Source organism: Sporothrix brasiliensis, assembly GCF_000820605.1.
Source record: "Sporothrix brasiliensis 5110 chromosome Unknown Cont19, whole genome shotgun sequence".
In the NCBI taxonomy this organism is placed as follows: domain Eukaryota; kingdom Fungi; phylum Ascomycota; class Sordariomycetes; order Ophiostomatales; family Ophiostomataceae; genus Sporothrix; species Sporothrix brasiliensis.
The window spans coordinates 2,811,787-2,834,151 of NW_024467138.1; the positions used below are offsets into that span (position 1 = coordinate 2,811,787).

General features: G+C 58.1%; 9 protein-coding genes across 9 annotated transcripts; 5 read left to right on the top strand and 4 right to left on the bottom strand.

Moving 5' to 3' along the window:
- Positions 1-1,216: 1,216 nt before the first annotated feature.
- On the top strand, positions 1,217-3,523 carry SPBR_00270 (translocation protein SEC63; the record flags this gene model as incomplete). The annotated part of the gene is made up of 3 exons (XM_040758589.1): positions 1,217-1,561; positions 1,629-3,300; positions 3,375-3,523. 3 exons carry the CDS (start codon positions 1,217-1,219, stop codon positions 3,521-3,523), a joined length of 2,166 nt encoding a protein of 721 aa, XP_040618591.1.
- Positions 3,524-4,224: 701 nt separating this feature from the next.
- SPBR_01013 (DNA-directed RNA polymerases I, II, and III subunit RPABC2) lies at positions 4,225-4,883 on the bottom strand (the record flags this gene model as incomplete). Its single annotated transcript, XM_040759332.1, has 3 exons — positions 4,225-4,381; positions 4,452-4,772; positions 4,846-4,883. The coding sequence occupies 3 exons, from the start codon at positions 4,881-4,883 to the stop codon at positions 4,225-4,227; spliced, it is 516 nt and encodes a 171-aa protein (XP_040618592.1).
- Positions 4,884-5,392: 509 nt separating this feature from the next.
- On the top strand, positions 5,393-7,361 carry SPBR_00358 (c2h2 transcription factor; the record flags this gene model as incomplete). Its single annotated transcript, XM_040758677.1, has 2 exons — positions 5,393-5,471; positions 5,560-7,361. 2 exons carry the CDS (start codon positions 5,393-5,395, stop codon positions 7,359-7,361), a joined length of 1,881 nt encoding a protein of 626 aa, XP_040618593.1.
- A 506-nt stretch (positions 7,362-7,867) lies between these two features.
- On the bottom strand, positions 7,868-9,863 carry SPBR_00351 (zip metal ion transporter; the record flags this gene model as incomplete). Its single annotated transcript, XM_040758670.1, has 3 exons — positions 7,868-9,535; positions 9,603-9,733; positions 9,794-9,863. 3 exons carry the CDS (start codon positions 9,861-9,863, stop codon positions 7,868-7,870), a joined length of 1,869 nt encoding a protein of 622 aa, XP_040618594.1.
- Positions 9,864-11,342: 1,479 nt separating this feature from the next.
- SPBR_00798 (endonuclease G, mitochondrial) lies at positions 11,343-12,413 on the top strand (the record flags this gene model as incomplete). The annotated part of the gene is made up of 1 exon (XM_040759117.1): positions 11,343-12,413. The coding sequence occupies one exon, from the start codon at positions 11,343-11,345 to the stop codon at positions 12,411-12,413; it is 1,071 nt and encodes a 356-aa protein (XP_040618595.1).
- A 369-nt stretch (positions 12,414-12,782) lies between these two features.
- SPBR_00334 (polyadenylation factor subunit 2) lies at positions 12,783-14,841 on the bottom strand (the record flags this gene model as incomplete). Its single annotated transcript, XM_040758653.1, has 2 exons — positions 12,783-14,534; positions 14,590-14,841. 2 exons carry the CDS (start codon positions 14,839-14,841, stop codon positions 12,783-12,785), a joined length of 2,004 nt encoding a protein of 667 aa, XP_040618596.1.
- A 2,421-nt stretch (positions 14,842-17,262) lies between these two features.
- On the top strand, positions 17,263-19,251 carry SPBR_00354 (diacylglycerol O-acyltransferase 1; the record flags this gene model as incomplete). Its single annotated transcript, XM_040758673.1, has 2 exons — positions 17,263-17,868; positions 17,938-19,251. The coding sequence occupies 2 exons, from the start codon at positions 17,263-17,265 to the stop codon at positions 19,249-19,251; spliced, it is 1,920 nt and encodes a 639-aa protein (XP_040618597.1).
- A 269-nt stretch (positions 19,252-19,520) lies between these two features.
- On the bottom strand, positions 19,521-20,536 carry SPBR_00828 (protein-S-isoprenylcysteine O-methyltransferase; the record flags this gene model as incomplete). The annotated part of the gene is made up of 2 exons (XM_040759147.1): positions 19,521-20,418; positions 20,478-20,536. The coding sequence occupies 2 exons, from the start codon at positions 20,534-20,536 to the stop codon at positions 19,521-19,523; spliced, it is 957 nt and encodes a 318-aa protein (XP_040618598.1).
- A 1,019-nt stretch (positions 20,537-21,555) lies between these two features.
- SPBR_01003 (acetyltransferase, CysE/LacA/LpxA/NodL family) lies at positions 21,556-22,233 on the top strand (the record flags this gene model as incomplete). Its single annotated transcript, XM_040759322.1, has 1 exon — positions 21,556-22,233. The coding sequence occupies one exon, from the start codon at positions 21,556-21,558 to the stop codon at positions 22,231-22,233; it is 678 nt and encodes a 225-aa protein (XP_040618599.1).
- Between the last annotated feature and the right edge of the window lie 132 nt (positions 22,234-22,365).

Below are 22,365 nucleotides of genomic sequence, written 5' to 3' on the forward strand. Positions count from 1 at the left end.
GCTCGGGAGGTCTACTCGTTTTCTTTTTCTATTTCTTCTTTTTGCTTGTAATTTTCTTCTTTCTTCCCCCCCCCCCTCCCCCCCCCACCATTGTCATCCCACAACCATCATTGTCAAGGCTGCATAGTTGGTCTGTGCCGCTCGTTTTTCACAGACTGGATCGAACTCAAAAAATAAGACTTGGAGAAAAACGTGTGGTGTCGTCCCGTCCGTCCTTTCTGCTTCGTCCTATTTTATCCATCTTGTTTCTTTTCATCTCATTTTCATCCTCTCTTTTTCACAAAGTAGACTACCGGCGTCCCATAGGATAGAAATAAATAAAATCGTACAAATGACATGACCTTTGCAGCGATGTGGAACGACTGTAATGTGTACTGTGTTTGCTTGAATGCAGGCCGTTGACCTTTAAGTGTTTGTAAAAGGCGCAGTCCTGGTACTATGTATTTATCCAGAATTATCCGTCTCTTGCCAACGCACTCTGTAAACAGACAGGCCGTCCGTATTTCCTGGTTCGGGTCGTCGCTTCCGTTTCTGCACGAATGTGCATTGTCTCCTGTCAAGGTCCGCACCTGCCGCTGTGCAGTTGTGCGACTGAAAGGCTCTCCATTTGACTGCCGCTTTGGGCAACTCAGGGGTGGTTCCTTCTGTGCGCGTCAAATATAGGAGGCTTGTGCTTAACAGTGCGAAATTTAAACACACTGTATTCAATATTTGTCGCCACGGCACGTCACGGCACAGTGCTAAAACTCATGGGTAGCTCGTCCGATCCGCCCCTAATGCACGTCGCCTCCCTGCTGGGGAAGGCCACGATTCAAGATGGTTTGGCGAACTTAAAAATACCCTAGATAATTCGTGTATGGGACACTTTGTAACCATTTTGCACATCCACTCTGCGAAACGTCACCAAGCACCCACGACGAGCAACCTGCTGCTCTCCGACGTTCCTTTTTATTCTTCTATTTTGTCTTGTCTTCTTCTTTTCCGTTTCCTTCCTTTTCCTTTTCCCCATTTTGTCTTTACTTTTCGTGTCCGTTCACGAGGACTCATCGTCCCTCGTCGATTGACGTCTCGTTTCGTTTGCGCGTGCCTCGAACGAGCTGCCAACCACACCTCCCATTCGTGACCGGTCGACATATCTGCCCGACCTGGTCGCTGGTCCGTCGATCCGTCCTCTCTCCTATCCCGCCACCTGGTCTCGCGCCGCACGCTCGACGCCATGGCCGTCGACTACGACTACGACGAGACGGGCAATCTGTGGCCGTTTTTCGTCTTCACGCTCGCCGTCATCATCACGCTGCCGCTGACCTACGTCCTGCTCAAGGGCCTCGGCAACCCGGCCGCCGTCTTCCCCCGCGTCCAGTCGACGTTCCGCCACAACCACGCCGACCTCGTCGATGCCGAGCGCGCCAAGTACCGTCGCCAGCAGCGGCGGTTGGGCCTCATTCTGGCCGTCACCGTCGGCTGGGCCACCATCGGCTATATGCTGTACCTGATCCAGTTCGCCGAGGCTGTCAAGATCGAGCGCGTCTGGAACCCCTACGATATCCTTGGCATTGCAGATGTGTGTACATTTCTGTCTGCTCTGTTTTCTGTCTCGATCTACGTGTCGCTTTACTAACCGCCTGCAGTCTGCCACAGAAAAAGCCATCAAGAGCGCGTACAAGCAGCTGTCGCGCAAGTTTCACCCCGACAAGATCAAGCCCGATGTCTCCAAGAACGAGACCGTGGAGATGCTCAACGAGCGCTACGTCGACATCTCCAAGGCCTACCAGGCACTGACCGACGAGGAGATCCGCAACAACTACCTGCTGTACGGCCACCCCGACGGCAAGCAGGGCACAAGCATCAGCATTGGCCTGCCCAAGCTGATCATCACCGACGGCAACGGCAAGTACGTTGTTCTGCTGTACTTCTTGCTGTTTGGCGTGCTGCTGCCCTACGTTGTGGGCTCCTGGTGGTACGGCACCCAGAGCAAGTCCAAGGAGGGCGTACTGATGGAGAGCGCCAACCGGCTCTTCCACGAGTACAAGGAGGACATTGATGAGGCAGGACTCGTGTCGGCCCTGTCCACTGGCAAGGAGTTTGACGCCATCCTGCCCGGCGACAAGGCCGACTCGGGCTTGGCCACGGTGGAGGCACGCATCACCGCCCCTGTTGCGGCTGCTTCCTCTGCCGACGGCGACGCTGCGGCTGCCGCCACAACTACCTCCTCTGCCCTGACCATTGCGGGCCTGTCCACGGCCGACCGCGAGAAGCTCGACAACCTCGATAACGGCGTCCGGCGCAAGGTGTTGGCTCTTCTGTGGGCCTACCTGGGCCGTGTCGATCTCGGCGACGCGACCCTGGAGAAGCACAAGTTCGAAGTCGCCCCGATTGCCAACACCCTCACCCGTTCCTTTACTGCGATTGCGCTGGCGTACGGCAACACCGCGCCCGTCATCGCGTCCTTCAAGGCCGCCCAGCTTGTCATCCAGGCCCTGGCGCCCAAGTCCTCGCCGCTCCAGCAGCTGCCGCACGTCACGCCAGCCATCGCCAAGGCCATTGAGGGCGACTCCACCGTCACCATGCCCATCCAGCGCCTCATGGACCTGCCCGACGCCAAGCGGAGGAAGATTGCCGTTGGCAGCGGCCGCCTGACCGCCGAGCAGTACGAGGAGGCCGTCTCGGTCGCCAAGCAGCTGCCGCAGCTCCGTGTCACCAAGGCCTTCTTCAAAGTGCCCGGCGAGAAGCACATTATCCCCTCGTCGCTGGTCAGCCTGGTTGTCAAGGGCCGTTTCATCCCGCCGGGCTTCGCCGAGTCGGCACCCGAGGTCGAGCCGCTCGATCTGTTTGACACAGACCCAGCCGAAGACGACATGGACGCGCTGCTGGGCCGGAAACCCAAGACCATTGTCGGCCGCAACCCGGACGGCACCGCCATCACCTCGGATGCCGGGAACGGCAAGCCCAACCTGCCCCCGCTGGCGTACGCGCCCTACTTTGGTCGCGACTACTCGCCGCGCTGGCACGTGTTCTTGACCGACTCCAAGCAGGGCAAGATGGTTGTGCCTCCCTTTACGTTTACGGCATTTGACCGCCCGTTGTTTGAGGAGGACGGCAAGACACCGACATTCCACATGCAGACGCTCAAGGCGCAGTTCATGGCGCCACCCCAGGCCGGCCAGTACACGTTTGTGATGCACGTCATGTGCGACAGCTACATCGGCTTTGACACGAAGACGGAGGTGACGCTGGTCGTCAAGGACGCGAGCGAGGCGGCCGAGATGGCCGACGAGGATGAGATTAGCGAGCCGGACGAAGGTACGTCATGGCGCCAACACAACAAAGCAAGCGTGAAAGGAAAGTCAACCACTAACAAAAAACGGTACATACAGACTCCATTGCCGGCATCATGAATGCTGCCAAGGGCGCACCAGTAAAGAAGGCCAAGTACGAGTCGGACGACGACGACGACGAGAGCGGCACAGAAGAGGAGGCCGACGACACGAGCGACACGAACACGGACACGGACGAGGAAGATTAGAGTGGTATTCAGCACAGGCTGTTGCTGCTTCACATTCGCGTCTGTTGTTTGTTTTTGTGGCTTTCATGCCCTGTGCACCTTTGTGGTTACTGTAATATATGAAACGAAAAGACCTGCTCCTCTTCCTTACAACTATCTTGGCTTAACCCACACCGTTGTTGAAAGACGGCTAGAAGAAGAGATTGGGAGCAAACCAGGGGGCTTTTACTCGCGGTGGAAAAGAAAAGGAACTCCATTTGGCAAGGCGTTTTTTTTTACTGGTCGAGATTCACGCATGTGCATATTGTAGCTCGAAGAGCTGCGTCTTCTAAACTTACAAGGGAAAGTTGGGAAGACGCTGAAATAAAACATAAAACATATGAAAACGATCTTCTATCCAAACACAATGGCACGACGTGAATCACAATCGCAGACATGAGAGCGTGTTTTATTTGGTATTATAGTCGTGACAACACAAGGCCTACTCATAGTCACAAACTTCCAACCCCATCCTTTTGAGTTCTTACTATATCCTTCTCCTTAAAATATCTTTCCGGTTATGATTTCTTCTACCACTTTCTAAATACCATCCAAAGTTTCGTACGCAAATTAAGTTTCGAAAATAACGCCTTCGCTAAATGCAGACCCGGTCTTGCCGTCGTCCACGTCGCCGTAGACATCCGTAGACATTCCACCCACCCCCCGCCCTGACTGTCTACCAATTACTGCAGCAGTTCTTCGCACGTCCAGTCCTCGTAGAAGCCGTCGGGCAGGTACCGCCGCACGATGAGAGGCACCTTCTTCTCGCGCAGCTCCTTCATCGCAATCTGCAGCGGGTCTGTCTCGCCCTCGAGGTCCACCAACACAGGTGCGTTCATGCTATTTGGTCAGTACGCTGCTTTTTCGGTGTATTTCTGCTGCTGCGAATCGAGGGGAACCCAAAGCGTACCTAATCTGCAGCGCACGGGTGCCCAGGATGCGCGCCCGCTCATACTTGGTCATGAACGGCGTCGTCGTCCGCTGCTCGTTGGGAATCTTCTTGTCCTTGTGCGACTTGACATTGTTGACGCGGCCGCCACTCTGGCCGCTGTTGGCGCCGCCGCCGTTCTTTTGGTTCGCCGCCGCCGACGGATCGCCCGACACAATAATGTCCATGTCCTCCTCGCCGTCGCCGTTTTGGTAGCCGGTGCCCTCGCCCTCCTCGTCACCCTCGAGCACTTCGGGATCGTAGTACTCCTGGACATCGTCGTCCTCGTACAAAGGCTCGTCGCTGCGTGTTGTGTGTTAGAAAAGGGCGACGTAATCCTGGACATGCACATGGCCATTTCATGCGTCCGACTTACCCGCCGCCGCCAACATCGTCGTAGCCGTCGTCCGACATTATGAAAGGAGGCTATTAAAGGTTACAAACGAGTGTAGAGGCAAAAAGAAGGAGGTGATGGCTGTCGCGGTGTCGTTGCGACGTGGTTGTCGTGAGGTCGGCGTTGCGAAAAGCAAAAAAGTAGAAGACAACAGGCAAAAAGACGGCGTCTCCCTGGTATTGTCTGCTTGCGAACAAAGAGGCTACAGGTCGACGAAGGCCAGCGTTGGCTCCTTCCTTGCATAGCAGAAAAAGTTTGGAGGCGACGCGGACTATGATTGGCTGACTTGGCCGTGCACACAGAACGAGGTGGCTGAAGGTGGCTTATCGATAAGGCCGTCCCCCACCCGAGTTTTGACTTTTTTTCTGCCCGTTGTATTTTTTGGCCTTCACCGCACGGAAAGAGCGGCCAAGGATCTCCACACAACAATGGAAAGGCGGCAAAAGTGACTACATATCTACGTCGCCATTCCCAATCTATCGAAAGAAACAGACATGACTGAGCACACAGTCTGGATACGATATACAAGATGAAGCGGAAGGCGACCGACGAACTGTTGGCAGACCGGCCACTACCGCCAAGTAGCGAACTACACGGCAAGATGAAAGGTTAGTTCAAGACGGCATAGAAGGGCCGGACTGAAGACAGTCGACGATCGGGAGAGCGGCTTCTAACATGCCTCAGACCAATCTACAGACATGCAGGCCCCGGCGGAGAACGAGCCATCGGCTACCGACGTTGACCTCGAGTCCCAGGACGGCGACAGGGCATCCTCCGAAGCACACACAACACCGGTGACCACGGCCCTGTCGACATCCTCTCGCCGCTTTCCCTCCGACCTCAAGACGATCCCTTGCACCTGGCCCAACTGCCCCAAGACCTTCAACCGGCCTGCGCGCCTCACCGCCCACCTCCGCTCGCACACCAACGACCGCCCTTTTAAATGCACCCAGTGCCCCAAGACATACCTCGAAGAAAAGCACCTGCGGCAGCACATCAAGGGCTCGCACAGCCAGGAGCGGCAGTATTTCTGCTCCGAGTGTGACAAGGCGTTTCTGACGGCGACACGCTTGCGCCGCCACGCCGCCGTGCACGAGGGCCAGGAACGGTTCCGTTGCCGAGGCTACGACGGCTGCACGCGCACCTTTCGGAAGCATCAGACGCTCCAGCGCCACATCCGCGTGGACCACCTACACCAGCCTGCGTTCGTCTGCACGCACGAGATTACGACCCCTGGCGTGGGCGGTGCATCCGGTGCCAAGAAGCCGTGCAAAGCTGTCTTTGAGAGTGCGGGCGCGCTGCGTCGCCACGTGGAACGCGACCACACGGCGCCCAAGTTCTGGTGCGAGGAATGCGGGAGGGCCAATGCCTCCCCCTCCGGGCAAGGAGGCGGCATCGGCTTCGCGACCCGCGCACTTCTGGAGGCTCATATGCGCCACGCACATGTCAACTGCCCCTTTTGTGACGTGCGGTGCGGAGGCCCGGCGGACCTGCACAAGCACATCGATATGCACCACTCAGGCAAGAGCGTCGCTGATCGCAAGACAATTGCGTGCCCGCACCCCGGGTGCAAGAAGACGTTTACGCGGCGGGCGAACCTCAACGTGCACATCCGCGCAGTGCACGAGGGCCTACGGTTTGTCTGCGGCGACGATGCCGATGCGGCCAGCACACCTACTGCCCAAGGCACGGGGACTGAACGGAAGGCCTTCAACGGCTGGACCGACCCCGCTTTGATTTCTTGGGGAGCGCGTGGCGAAGGCTGCGGCCGGGGCTTTGTGTCCAAGATGAAGCTCGAGGAGCATATTCGCTACGTGCATCTGCGGCACGAACGGCCTGGGCCGGTTATCGTCGTCGATGCCGATCCGCTGGCTGCATCGTCCGCGGCCGCCAGCAGCACGCCTACGGTTTCGCCATCACCTACGCCGACCCAGCGTCTCGGAGGTGCGACTGCTGGTGGAAACGACGACCTGGCAACACCCTCGGCGGATGTACTCATCGATGCACTGCTGGGCACGAACCGGACCCTCGTCTGCACGCTGCCCGGTTGCGACGCGCGGTTTGTCCGCCACCACGATCTCAACGTGCACCTCCAGCGGGACCATACCCCTGCGACGGTGGGGGGCGCTGTCGACGTTGAAAATGTTGACGATGACAACGACTTCAACCCAGATGAGTTCTGGATCGGCGGCGGCGACCACATGAACGGCGATGGCGCGGATGTCGGCGCACTGGTGCCCCGTGACGACGACATGTTTGGGACCTACATGACTATGGACAACATTGACTTGAGGTTGGCTGCACAAGCAGACCACAACGACAGCATGCTGCCTTCACAGGTGCTCATTAGCAACAATGATCCCCAATGGCATATGGATGAGGGCGAGATGCGGCGGCTGATTGGCAGCGATGATGCCAACGACGGAAACGGGGGAAACGGTGGTAGTTCGGGTACCAGTGCCAACATGAACTTTCTCGACCCGAATCTGTTCTTATAGGACGGCGATGGATGGGGTAGTGATTAAAAGGAGTATGGACTCGTCTGTTATCATTGTTTTTGGCGTTTAAAATAGATACCCATGGGACTGTTAAGATACTCAAAAAGAGGAGTATTTGTTTTCTGATAAAGGGAAAAAAATGGAAATGCATTTTTATTTTATTTTATTTTATATTTAGTTTATTTTTCGTCTTCGGGTTCTCTTTTACAATGACAGGAAAAGTGATTTTCTGCGAATAAAATAAAAATAAATATACATATTATTGGACGACCGTTTATTGTCAAATGCATGCCCCTAGAAACAATGATCGAAAATGATTTATCAGATGAGATACAGACCCAATACACACCATAAAACAAAGGGAGAACGGCAGACGTGCAAAGAACTCCAGTACGGTGAATACCCCTGAACGATAAATGCTGAGAGAAGCCAGGGCCACAAAAAAGAACTCAAGAGCGAGATAAAAGACGGACAGAAAATAACCAAAAACACAAGCCGCGCAGTGATCAGTGCGTGCCAATAGCATTGCTAATGCCGAGCAGCATCATGCCCAAAAAGGCAAATGCAACCGTCAACTGCCGGTTGTGGTGCAGCGTCAGGCTCTCGACAAACAGCTGAAGGGACACGGCCACCATGATGCCGGCGGTGACGGCGAACAGGATGCCGTATGCCGTGCCGTCGCCCGAGTCGTTGTCGTTGCGCGCCATGTATTTCAGCCACAGGGCAGCACAGCCGGCGCCGAGCGGCTGGCTCAGGCCACCGAGGGCGGCGGCCCAGAGGATGGCGCGCAGGCGGCTGCCGAGGGCCATGTAGAGGGGCAGGGCCATGGCGAAGCCTTCGGCGATGTTGTGCACAAAGAGGGCCATGAACACATTGAAGCCAAGAGCCGGGTTGGCGTGGTTGGTGGCGAAGGTGATGAAGCCCTCGGGGAACTTGTGGAGGCCGATGGCGAGAACCGTCTGGAGACCAATGGACAAAAAGGCGTTGGCGGGGACGTGGTGGTGGTGTGGGTGGCCGCCGCCGGTAGCGGCGCCGGCCTCGACATCAGCGTCGGGGTCGTCCTCGTAATAGTGGCCATGCTCGTGGCCCTCGTCGTGATCGTGGTCGTGGTCGTGGTGACCATCGTGATCATGGCCGTGATGCTTGGTGGTGTTGTTGCCGGCCTCTTCGTTGGATACGTTCGTCGATGACTCGCCACTGCCGGCGGACAAGTGGGTATCGTGTTCGTGTTCGTACGTTTCAATGTGGCCGTGCGTGTCGACACGGTGCCTTCGTACTGTACCAGTGGCACCGGGAGACTCAGGCCGGCTGACGCTCGCACTGGTATCGCCACCATTTTCTTCGGGCACGACTTCGGGTACTACGACTGTGCCCTCCCAGTTGGAGGACGGTGTGGAAGCTGCACGTTTTGGCGGGTGCGGAAGGACACTGCCCCGGAGGGTCGATGTCGGCGTCTTAATAGTGATTGTCCGTTTGCACTCTTGACCACATGGGTCGGTGTAGCCGTAGCACGGGCCAAACTCGTCACAGTTGGACTTGATGTCCTGGACAAAGGAGATGACGCGGTTGCGGACATTGAACATGGACGGTGCACGCAGATTGGAGAGGGATCGCTTCGGCTGTAGGCCACCTATTGTGGGCGGGTTGGAGGCCGCGACGATATCGTCGCTTCGTGTGGAGAGCCGGCGTTGCGGGGACGCCCGCGCGTCGGCAATGCCTACTGGGACAGTTGCATTTGCCGTCTCGACGGTTGCGAGGAGTGGAGTAGACTCGGTCGCAGTAGCGTCGACGGAGCGCTGGCGGAAGTACTTGCGTGAGACGAAGCGGGGCTTGGTGCCTACGCGGAAGTAGGTGCTGGGGGACGGTTCATGATCATGGCCGTGGTGGTGGGCGTGGCCGCGACTGCGGCCATGAGAGCCGTGAGAGCCGTGTGCGTGAGAGTGTGATGGCTCGTCATCGTCGTCATCGTCGTCATCGTCGTCCTCATGGGTGTGATCACAGTCGACGACGTGGGACGGCATGAAGCGGTGGATGATGCGGGACACGATCTGCATGCCGACAAAGCCCAAGGCAAAGCCACTAATCATGAGCAGGCCGGCAGCCTGGTCGGTCAGGCCATCGTCAACAAGGTAGCGCTTGGAGGATGGCAGCATGCTGAAAAGGGAGGAGAAGATCTAGCAAGGTTAGCCATCGAGGTATGGTATGCCTGACACATATAGGAAGGCGCCATGGAGGACTCACCATCACGCCGAAGCTGAGACTCAACGAGGACGACAAAAAGGCACTGCTATCCTGGATGTTGAAGCTCTTCTTTCCCGGCAGCATGCGGATGAAGATGTCGACACACACGATGCCAGCGCCGGCGACGCACGCTGGGAGTGTTAGAACGTAGAAGGGACAAGTCAATAACGTTCAGACGAACTGTCACGTACCGATGGCGCTGATCGCACACAGGATCCACCCGCGCGTGTCGTTGGAGATGGTACCGTCCGGAGACGCCATGGCCGCCGTGGTGGACATGGCTGCCTACCTCGATAACCACCGTGATGGTGGACGACAGGGAGACACGAGGAGAGAGGAGGATGACCAAAGGAACGTGTCAGGGATCAAGGGTCTGCTAACAACGCCACGACCATCGTCTTTCGAACTTGGGCACCAAAAAAGAAAGGTCGTTGAGGCAAGAACGTAGCTTCAAAGTCTAAAATCGGAAAGGGAAAAGAAAGTCTCCGGGGTAGAAACAATGGGACAGAAGAGACCAGGCAAGTCGAAACGAGATGGCAAGATAGCGCCCGTAGTGGAGGCCACGGTTCCAGCGGGCAGCGGCAGACGCACAAGGGACCAGTTGGACTGGACTGGACTAGACTGCGCGTGGGATGTGGGATGGTCTGGTCTGAGGCCTGCGCTGAGGCAAATGGGGTGGCCGTCAAGGTGCGCAAGTCGAGCAGTGGCAGAGTGGACAAACGTGACGAGGCGATACGTGACGAAGGGCAGTCCAGCGTGGAGGGCCAAGAGAGAAAGCGTGAAACATCAACGAGGAGCCAAGAGATAATGAATACGTTTGCTGTTTTGCAGCAATGCAGAGGACGCCGGATGAAGTGGACGACGAAGCATCGGCCGGTTTGGTGATGGTCGCTGTTAACGTGAGGGAAGAAGGAAGCAGCAACAGGATGGGAAGGAGTGAAATGAAGGAACCTCATACAGCTGCAGCTTGATCGTACGCACTGGAGAGCAGGGAGGCAGGACTTGGAGATCGACCTGTCAAAGTAGTCGTGCAATAAAAGAGGCGGCATCGACTCGAGATCTCAGCGCGCTGGCGATGTCAGCAACAGGCAATCGCCACTGGGACTAGCGGCATATTCTGTAGTGTGTACGGTGACGCAGGTGGACAGCAGGGTTCTCAGCTTGTGAATTGGGGAAGGTGCTCTAGAACCTAGCACCCCACTAGCCAACCACAGGCGGCGGGTTCGAAACACGGTGAAGCCAGGGCGGTGGAGGCTAGCGAAACGGACTTAATTCTGCCACCATTGACCGCCAAAATTCTTTAAGTGGCTGCTGTTTGTGTGCAGGATGATATAACGAGAAAGCACGAGATAATAAAACATAGTGAAACGTACTGCGAGGCTGGCAAAAATTGTATTGATCTAGAGTTCCTGGAAATATAGTCATGTTCATGCTGGAGCTCTTGCTACAGCTCGTTGCAGGGACATATTTGGTAGGCACTGATATACTGCTAACATATTCCGCACATTGACCACCACACTCAATATACACTCTGATTGGCTAGAATACAGTGATTAGGACCTGTTCGCCAGCCGTGCCTGAGAAGGCTGTCAATCTCCAGGGGCTACGCCCGATGCTCCAGGGCGCTAAAAATAATTTTAGGGGACCCTAACTTCAAAACGGCAAGAAAAGGCCAACATCGACTGCACCTTGACGACAGCCCCCTCACCTCCACCCTTTCCCCCCAAACTGGCGCCCACCATGTCCAAGTCCACTATCGCCGTTATCGCGGCCGTGAGTGCTGGTGCCGGTGCTGCCGCCACGGCCGCCATGTTCTCGCTGCGGTCCAAGCCGTCCGACCGTGCCACGCCTGTTCCGACTGCCACAACGACGACGACGACGACGTCGACATCTGTATCTTCGGCCGTGCCCGCCTCCAAGGTCTTCTCTGCACCACCGCCCGCCCCCGCCCCGGCACCATTGCCGCCCGTCTCTGCCACAGCCGCCGCTCTTGTCGACCCGGCCGGCCTGTTCCAATACGGCTTCCCCGGCCCCGTCAACGACCTCGCTCCCCGCAGCGCCCTCGTCTCCTCCTACGACCGCCGCACCCGCAACCCCCACTGGGTCGCCGAGCACATCACCCCGGCGTCCCTGGCCGTCCGTGACGGCGACCGCCAGCACTCCGTCTTTGTCGAGGACACTGCCGTGCCCGAGCCGTTCCGCGCCAAGCTCAAGGACTACTTCCGATCCGGCTACGACCGCGGCCACCAGGTCCCCGCTGCCGACTGCAAGTGGAGCCAGGACGCCATGAACGAGACGTTTTTCCTCAGCAACATGTGTCCCCAGGTCGGCGAAGGCTTCAACCGCGACTACTGGGCCCATTTCGAGGACTTTTGCCGCCGCCTGACCACGCGCTACCCGAGCGTGCGGATCGTCACCGGCCCCCTCTATCTCCCGAAAAAGGACCCCGTGGACAACAAGTGGTACGTCAAGTACGAAATGATTGGCAGCCCGCCCAATGTGGCCGTGCCGACGCACTTTTACAAGGTCATCTACGCCGAGACGGCGCCCACCACGGGTCCCGGCGGCAATCCGGGCGCACCGGTGGCGCTGGGCGCCTTTGTGCTGCCCAACGCGCCGATCCCCAACACCAAGCCGCTGAGCGATTTCGAGGTGCCGCTGGAGGCCGTGGAGCGGGCGTCGGGCCTGGAGTTTGCCGCGAAGCTGCCGCCGCAGCGGCGCCGGCGGCTGTGTGCGGAGACGTCGTGCTCGCTGGTGGTCAAGGAGTACAACGACCGGCAAAAGCAGGTGGCCACAGGGGGACGGCGGTAGAGGCAGTAGATGGGACGCGAGAGGAGAATGTGCATTTGTAGCATAGACAGCACAGCATAGGTGATATGATTTGCAAACGTGAATGAGAATACAATGAAGAACAAATAATCGTTTTGGGCAGTTGATATTATATAAATAACTTGCTTGAGCTGCTGACGGGCGCTTCCATGAGATACCATGATCACGCCGTGAGAAAGAAGGAACTGCCAACGGAAATTCCCATACCATGACACCTGTGCCCTGCAAAATGCATGTCCAGGTCGAAACCCGGGTTTGTGCCGCATATGAAAGAATACAAGGAATATGCCGCAGCGCCTCCTCTTGTCTTCCTCGTCTCGTTTCTTCCTGTCGCCAACACAACAGCGGAACCTATCGCCGCTGCGTGTACTGCCCCCGCTTCTGCTCTTCCCTGAGACTGTCTGCTTGGCTGGGAAGCGGTGCACGATTTCGCTGGCCCTGCTGCTCGGCACCGAGACCCGGCAGACCAGGAATGCCAGGAATGCCGCCACCACCCAGCCCTGGCAGGGTCCCCTGGAAGCCAGGTGGAGGCGGTGGCGGCGGGACCATGCCACCTACGCCTGCTGGCAGTGGCGGCGGTGGAATGGGCGGGAAATGGCTTCCTGGTGGGGGCGGCGGCAGCTGGAAGCCGGCCTTTTTCATCAACTCCAGCATTGTCGCCGGATCTGGTGGGTTCTTCATGTCGACGCCCGGAATGAGTGGTGGCAGCGCACCACCCGCGGCCAGGACGCCCGGCGGCGGCGGCGGCGGCGGCGGCGGGATCATGCCCAGACCAGCACCGCCACGTCCACTGGTCGCACCACCGAGGCCGGGCAGCGACAGACCGGGCAGCATCGGTGGTGGTGGCACAGCGCCGCCACCGCCATGTGCTGCAGCTTCTGCTGCTGCGGCGGCGGCGGCGGCGGCGGCCGCCTGCTGCTGTTTGAGCGGCATTTTTTGGTCGACAAGACCCTCGGCCTCGTCCTCCATCTCCTGCTCCTCCTCTTCCTGCCGCTGCCGCCGGTTGCCCCGCCGGTCCCATGTACCCTGCGCCTCGGCGGCGGCCTCGCCAATGTGGTACCGGTCGCGCGACACATCTTCGCCCGGCCGCGCGCGCGTCCAGAAGCGCGTGACGCGGTCGTTGGAGCCGGACACCAGAATGTGGCCCAGCGGGTGCCAGTCGAGCGACCAGATGGCAAAATCGTGCGCGTAGGGCACGCGGTGTGCCGGGTAGATGCTCTGGGCGGGGGCGGTCGAGGGGTCTGGGCTGTCGTACGGCGCGACGGTGACGGCCTGGCCCGGCGGCGTGTTTGGCTCGTCGAGCAGGTAGTGGAACAGCGCGCCGTCGCCGCCCCCCGTGCTCAGCAGGTTGCCGTGGACCGGGTGCCACGCCAGGGTCGACACGTCCTTTTCGTGGCCGCGCAGCAGGCAAATGTCGCGCATGGTGCGCAGGTCAAAGACGCGCGCCGTCTGGTCGCGCGCCGCCGTGGCGAGGCACCAGCCGTGCACGCGCTCAAACGACGTTTTCGTAATGGTGTTTTTGTGGCCGTGCAGCGTCGTCAGGCACCGGCCGGACCGCGGGTCCCAGAGCTTGACCAGATGGTCTTTGGAGCCCGACACCACCAGGCCCTTGGTCGGGTGCCAGTCGCACGTCTTGGCGTCCCAGCCGTGGCCGGTCAGTGTCGCCTCGGGCCGCGCGGCGGCAAAGTCGTAAATTTTCAGCGTGGAGTCGTCCGATGCCGTGACAAACTTGGCGTCGGTCGGGGCAAACGCCAGGTCGCGGATGGGGTCGGTGTGTGCCGACAGGTTCTCGACGTTGTTGAAGTTGGGCTGCCAGTACTTGATGTTGCCGTCGTGGTCGGCCGAAATGAGCCAGTCGTCGCTGTACGAGTACGCGAGCGCGCGGATGGCCGAGTCGTGGGCCTGCATGATTGTCTCAAAGTTGAATCCCGTGCCGTTCCAGAGCGTGAACTCGCCGCTGCTCGAGGCGGTCAGCAGGCGGCGGCCCTCGGGCGTCCAGCGCACGACGTTGACGGGGTGCTTGATCTTGTTGAGAGACGAGTGTAGGTGGCGTGTGGGAACGGTGTCGGCGGCATTCGTAATACGAGCCACTGGTGGGAGCATCTAGAGGGGAGTTAGAAGCGGAAGGAAACATCAAGGGCACAGGGCAGCGGCTTACGTCAACAATGTAGCTCACGCTCGGCCGTTCGGACTCGCCGCCGTATGCATTGCGGTACTTGGGATGTCGGTGGCGCATCCAATGCACCAGGCTTGCGCCGTAGTCGGTCACGGGTCGCCGTCCCCGAACTCTGACAAACCCTTCGCCGTCCTGGCCGCCAAACCGCCCTCCATCTTGGCCTCCGTACCGGCCGCCGTCCTGGCCATACCGACCTCCACCACCACCGTAGTCCCCTCGTGGATCGTACGCCATGGTTGGCGCACGCGTCCGCTAGGACGGAGGCCTTGTGCGATGATAACGCTGTAGAGGGAAGCCAATCAGATGCGCTTCACGTTAGGCTCCGTAGATCGTCGCAGATTGCTATAAAAGCCGACTATCGTGACCAGCGCAGATGGCGTCGTCGTGGGGATTGCGAGCTTGTCGTAATTGCTACTACTGTGGTCGTCGTCGTCGTTTCACTTTTGGCGATGCGATGCACGTTTCTTTGAGCTGCTTTTGGAAGCCGCGCTTTTTGCGCTGCGTCGCGTTTTGGTTCATGGGGAAGGCACGAAAAGTGGAGCCAGCCTCATCGTGAGGAGCTCCGACACTCAAGCTCTGGATCTGGCCGTGTCCTCTGATTGGCCAGAAATGAGCTACGCAACGTCCGCTTTCGTAACTGAGACAAACGACGATCGTCTTTTCTACCCCTTGCTCTTTTGCGATGTAGCAACTCGACGACGCCATCGGCGGTGGACACTTGATGTTTTGTTTTCGACTTGTCTTGGATTATGTTTTCTTTTTTCGGTCATTTCTTCTCTTTGAGTTTATTGGGAAGACATGTCTCTTGTTGCTTGCTGCCGTACCTGCCAATCGTTCCTTCCTCGAAGAACACTGCATTTCTCTGCGCCCTTCGCCCTTCGTACTTGCCTTTGTACTTGCTTCTTCCGCAAATGCCAATATCATACTCAGTAGTCTTATCACATCGCTAGCTCGCCATCCCTTTCTATTTTCGGGGATTTTCACCAAACTTGTCCGTCGCTGTCTCTCTCGCCATTTTCTGGTGTCTGGTTCGACTCTACCCCGGCCTGTGTTTGCACCTACACCTGTGATTGGCCCCGAGCGAACTAGGCGACCTACTTGATGCAGACTGCACGACAGGTGTGATGCCGGTGAGCCGCGGCGCGTTCTAGGCGTTGCCGTTGGCGTGCATAAGTGCTGTTGCAGAAAATGTATATTGTTCGTTCCTTGTTTTGTCTTCCCAAGATGCAGACGTTGCGAAGCCCCCGTTATCTTTGAACGTTTTGCTCGGACACGTACATCCTGCTGTGCAAAGTACCTTAGCTCCCTCCTCCTTTCTTGCATCAAGCCTTGCATCCCTGCTCGTATCTCCCTCGTTTTCCTTTCGCTCCCCGAGGTTCCTCCCTCTGTTACTTTACTCGTAGATGCTCTCGCTGCTAGCCATTTCCAATTCGCGTGGGCTGGTACATTCAAACGATAAAAGATCTGGGACTGGCTCTAGATAACCGTCAATCCCCCGCGGATCTAACGACGATCTCCGTCTTGGAAGGCTGTCAATCGGACGGGAGCTCTTCGACAAGGCAAGACAAGGCCACAATGCAGGACACAAGAACATTGCATTCACCAATGTAAGTACTGCTTGGAGTGTATGCCGCACAAGCAGACGCAAGTCATAAAGATTGCGCGATAGGATTTGCTCATTGCCGGCGAGTATGTGATTGGGATGACAGGCATTCGTCAGCGAAGCATTGTCTTGGCCTGCTTCTGCCAGGTTGTCTCTGTCGGTGCCCGTTGTCTTTTATCTGGTACCTGGGTGTCTCTCATGTTGCCTCTTTCGTCCGCTTGTCCCTTGACTTGTGTGTTGGTGGCTTGAGAGAGGACTGCAAAGATACGGGCAGATATGTACTTGTTCCAAATCTCATACCACCCACCTCTTGGGACACTGTCACCTTGCTGACTCTTAGCCAGACCCTTTTTCCTTTTTCGAATTCCTTTCGTCCTTTTTGTCGCAGTTTTCGTGATTCCTGTTGTACTCCTGGCGTCGCGTTATTGTCCGAACGTGTTCAGTTGCAGGATTGTTGTATGCCGTCGCAAAAGATATAAACGCTGTCGAGGCCTTCCCATCTCGCTTTTTTATGATCCTCCTCTTTCACGTCACTTCCCATTCGCACTTCCTCCTTTTGCCAATTGAAAATATTCTCGCAGTCGCTCCCACTCACGGCATTCTCTAGCATCTCTTGCATCTCTTGCATCTCCATCTCCTGCATTTCATCTCGGCTTTTCCATTATCTTGTTTGTCGTCTGTTCCGGTCCTACCCTTCCAGTCGCCACTGCCAATACGAAAACGCAACAGTGAGCAGCCTCGGCCCGCAACAGCGACCGACGGAAAATTTTGGGTTGCTATTTTCATTTTTGGCGTCTCGCATTGGCGGCCGCTTTTCAACGACGTCACGTTAGTACCGTTAGTACAGAGCGTAAGATACAGGTACCAACTTCACGCCGCAGGAAGCCGCGCTATTGCCTTCTTTTACTAAAAAGCCTGCCCAGAGCTTCCCTTTGGCAAGAGCCGCCGACAAACGAAGCTCGTGGACGTTCTACCCCTCTTTCCCTGGACGTTGTATTTATATTTTACGTTCTCCTTTTTTTACTTCTCCTTTTACTTCTCCTTTTTCTTCAATGAATTCGTCAATCGGCCTCGCTGCACATCTTGCCATTGGCAATGGACGCTGCACCACGGTTTCGCAAACCACCAAGAACAGCAGTCCACCGGTCTCTGCCCTAGAAGACCTAGAAGATCGCGCCGCCAATGACGGCAGCACTGCTTACTCCACCAGTGCAGCTTCACATGCAAATGCCAAAACAGCCATGAGCGCCACCTCCAACGCCTTCAACGCCTCCAACGCCCTCAGCGCAGAGATCCATGCAAACACAAAGGCGCCTGTCACGGACATGGCAGACACGACAACGGCTGCAAACGCGAGCGCCAGCGGCCTCACGCAGCGCCGCAACAGGAACGAGCCGGTGCCTGCCCGGCTGACGAAAGAAACCAGCGAAAACGACGGCACGCCCATCGAGCCGCAACACGATGACGCCACGATCCAGCAGCTGCGCAAGGCCTTCCAGCGCAAGTATCGCCATGTCGCCGCCATCCACTCCAAGACGCAGCCGTCCTGCTTGAGCCACGACAGTGTCGCCTCGCCCAGCTTCCTCGGTTTCCGCAATCTCATGGTGATTGTGCTGGTCGCCGGCAACCTGCGTCTCATGATTGAGAACATCCAAAAGGTACGTTGCCCATGGCGCTACAATTTCGTTACAATTTCGCTGTCCTGCCACACGCACCCCATCTAACAGCAACAGTACGGCGTCCTCATCTGTGTCCGCTGCCACGACTTCCGCCAGCATGATGTCCTCCTCGGCCTTGTCTTGTTCCTCTCGATCCCCCTCCATCTCTTTGTCGCCCTGCTTATTGAGCTTGGCGCCTCGCAGCAGGCGCAGGTTTGGCGCAAACGGACGACGGCAGCCAAACTGCAAAACAAGATTGGCGCCGCCGGCAGCCACAGCAGCAGCGGCAGCAGCAGCAGCAACGGCGCCAAGAGCAGCACGGGCGCGTCTAGCCCGACCGAAGACGAGGCCCGCCGCTTCACGGCCTTGTGGCACGTCGTCGCCTGGCTGCACGCTGCCAACATTTCCATGGCGCTCGCCATTGCCTCGTATGTGGTGTACTTCCACATCCACCACCCCCTCGTGGGCACGCTTGTTGAGGTCCACGCCATTGTTGTCTGGCTGAAGACGGCCTCCTATGCGTTTACGAACCGCGACCTCCGCCATGCATACCTGCACCCCTCGCGCGGCGAACGCGAAGCGCTGCCCGCTCTCTATGCGCAGTGCCCCTACCCGGAAAACATCACGTTTGGCAACCTCGTGTACTTTTGGTGGGCGCCGACGCTCGTCTACCAGCCTGCGTACCCCCGCGCGCCCGGGCCGATCCGCTGGATGTTTGTGGCCAAGCGCCTGGCCGAAGTCTTTGGCCTGAGCGTCTTCATCTGGTTCTGCAGCGCGCAGTATGCGGCGCCCGTCCTGCAGAACTCGCTGGCCAAGATTGCCTCGCTCGACCTGTTTGCCATCCTGGAGCGCCTGCTCAAGCTGTCGACCATTTCGCTGGTCGTGTGGCTGGCCGGCTTTTTCGCCGTGTTCCAGTCGTTCCTCAACGCCATTGCCGAGATTACGCGCTTCGGCGACCGCGGCTTCTACGACGACTGGTGGAACAGCGAGAGCCTGGGCACCTACTGGCGCACCTGGAACAAGCCCGTCTACCACTTCTTCCGCCGCCACGTCTACTCCCCGCTGCTGGGCCGTGGCTGGAGCCCCATGGCCGCGTCGCTCATGGTGTTTTTGATCTCGGCGCTGCTGCACGAGCTGGCCGTCGGCATTCCGACGCACAACATTATTGGCGTGGCGTTTTTCGGCATGCTGCTGCAGCTGCCGCTCATTTTCCTGACCATGCCGCTCGAGAAGATGCACTCGGCTACCGGCCGCCTGATTGGCAACTGCACGTTTTGGATCTCCTTCACCGTGCTCGGGCAGCCCTTTGCGGCGCTCATGTACTTTTACGCCTGGCAGGCCAAATACGGCAGTGTCAGCAAGCAGCTGGCCAGCCACCCATAAGGAGCGGCGAGGCAGGTCATCATCCCCACATACAGAATGGCATAAGGACAAATTTGTAGTTTGTAGTATATTTGGAAACTTTTTGGGTAATTGCTCTTCAGCACGCGTATAGATTATATATGGGCTACGGTGGGATATATGGAATTCAAACCGGACTGTACAAACAGGCCGCGTTCCAATGAGACGCAAGACAACGTTGGCAGCGCACATGCTGTCCTTTCACACACAACTCTGGCCATTGCACTCTTGTTTTTTTTTTTTGGCTCCCCTCAAATAAACGGAATCTTGGTGCCCACACGCGCCCGGTACCGCACATAGTCGTCCCCAAAGAAGCGCACCAGCAGCGTCTCCTCGTGCCGGATGCGCATGAAGAAGAACCGCCACAGCACCATTGCGTACGCGGTGAGGCACACGACGTTGCCCAGCACCAGCTGCGTGCCCAGCGCCCACCAAAAGAAGCCGAAATAGCTCGGGTGCCGCAGCCAGGCGTAGACGCCGTCCGTCACGAGGGCGTGGCTGGTCGCGCGCTTGTGCTGGATGGTATGGTTGAAGCTGCGGCCGGCCTGGACCATGGCGGCCGTGCGGACGGCCTGGCCGACGACCACCACCGCGAGACCCGTGGCCAGGACGGCCGTCCGGGGTAGCGCGAACGGAAGGTGCGTCCACACATGCACGTCGCGGAGGAGTGTGTAGCGCAGCAGGCACTCCACGGACGCGGCCGTGTGGGCAATCGCATAGGCGGGCCAGTTGGCCGTCAGCAGAAACGAGTCGATGCTCGCGGCCTGCGTGTTGTAGCGGGCGGTGGTCCAGAACTCGAGGAAGTGGAAGGTGGCGAGGGCGGCCAGGAAAAAGGGGAGGCGCCACAGGGGCGCCAGCACGTCGATGCCGATGCCGGCGGCGCCGGGGACGAGACGGGGCAACAGGACGAGCAGCGCCCCCGACACCACGCCGACCACGAGGGCCGCACCGAGACAAAAGGCACGCAGGGCGATGCCGGCCAGCGACCGCTTCTGGCCCGGATACGAGGCAGCATCCGGCGGGAACCCGACGGCCGGCGTCTCTGGCGAGCCAATGCCGGGCGGCGGTGCGGCTCGGGCTGCGGCGTCCAGTCCGTTTGGGCGTGGCGGCGGCGACACGGACGAGGAAGCTGACGTCGTAGAAATGGGGCTGGCAATATGTTAGAAAGGGAGCACTGACAAGGGCAAGGGAAACGATGTAGATCTTACCTGGGCCGCCGCAACGATGCGCCATTGGCATTGGTGTCGGTGCCCGTCGAATTCTCCATGGTGATGAGGGCGGGGAGATGGAAGAAAACGGACGGCGACGCGACAGAGACGTGGAGTAGAAGAATATGTCGAGGAAGGGAATGCGATATCACGTTGGATCAAGTTGACGTAGGTTTTGGTCAAGTCTGAGACGAGAAAGCAGGCCCTTATAAACACCACCAGTGAGCTGAGATGTGAGCATATGGGAGAGGCTTTTCCCCCTTACTGTCTGCTCTCGACGGTATTTTCCGTTGGTATTGTTCTCGACCGGTAAATGCTCAATGGGTTCACGCTACCAGTCTTGGTGTTGGTGTGAAAGAGATCGATCGCGACGTGCGTTTAGAGATAGCTGAATTCATTTTGGGAGAAGATCGTTTTTGCTGCATTCGGCGATTGGTGCCGCTAAAAACGGTCACTAGGCGCCCTGCCGCCCTTCCCCCCAGTCATATCTAATAATGCACCCCTACGGATTGAGCCGTCAACCCATCGAAGTTATGCGTTGCAGGCTCAACTGTGCAAATGCTGTCCGGTTCGTCGAATCTAGAGCGTACGCCAGAGTTCTTCAGCAAGTTTTACAAACGTGACGCCAGTTGTCGTGATGTGGCATCTCCGAAGTTTTCCCGTTGAAAGGCCCAGGACCAAAAACGACCACTGAAGACATGCGCCAAGTTAAGCTAGAGACCGCTAACCTCGCACTCAGCAGGGGGTTCCACAGGGCAACCCCTCGATCGAGTAGTGGAAAACGGGAACGAATCGCAGTGTCTTGCAAACGCCCAGCACTGCCTCTCATTTAATTTCGCGGGGATCGGACCTGACGGCGTGTCTTTTGCCATTTTTGGCCATACAACGCTACTATTTCCACTCACTTGCGACCGGACACGGTGACACGCTGACACGTTCAAGACACGAGAGAGCGGACGCATATAAAAGAGCCCACTGATCGCTTGCCAACAAAGGTGGATTGCTGTAGTTTGGCATTCTATTTATGCTACTTTCCAAGTACACTCGCTCGACACCACTCCCTCATACGCCGCCGACAATGTCTGCCCCCAACAACAGCGCCGCCGTGCCGGCCAAGATCCCGTCCACGCCCGACGAGCTCGCGGAGAACCGCCGCAGAATGCTCGACGGCGAGCTCTACTTTGCCTTTACGCCCGACCTCACGGCCGAGCGCCGCCGCTGCGCCCAGGCCTGCCACGTGTTCAACCAGGCCCCCCGCGATGCGCCGCGGCGCGAGCTCGTCGCGCTGTGGAGGAAGCTCAACATGGACGACCGGCCGCTGCCGCCGCCGGCCGACACCCCCGAGGCCGACGAGGCGCTGTTTCAGGACGATCCGTGGGTCGAGATGCCGCTGCGCGCCGACTACGGGTACAACATCGTGCTGGGGACGGGCGTGTACGTCAACGCCAACAGCACGTGGATCGACACGTCGCCCATCACGGTGGGCGACAGGACGCTGATTGGGCCCAACTGCTCGTTTTACAGCGGCGGGCACCCGCTGGACGGGGCGGTGCGCAACGGCACCAAGGGACCGGAGTCGGGCAAGCCCATTGTGATTGGCAGCGACTGCTGGCTCGGCGGGAATGTGACGGTGCTGCCCGGCGTCACCATTGGGGCCGGGTCGACCGTGGGCGCGGGCAGCGTCGTGACCAAGGACGTGCCGCCGCGCGTGGTCGTCGCAGGCAACCCGGCGCGGGTGATCCGGAAGCTGGATTAGAAAGGGGGGATGGGCCGGGGTGGCTGATCGAGGCGTGGATGTCGTTCATATAGAATAGAGAAGGAAGGTGGTGATATCGATCGTCCTCGCGTATGCCCGTAGAACGATAGAATAGAAAGCCCGTCTTTGGCC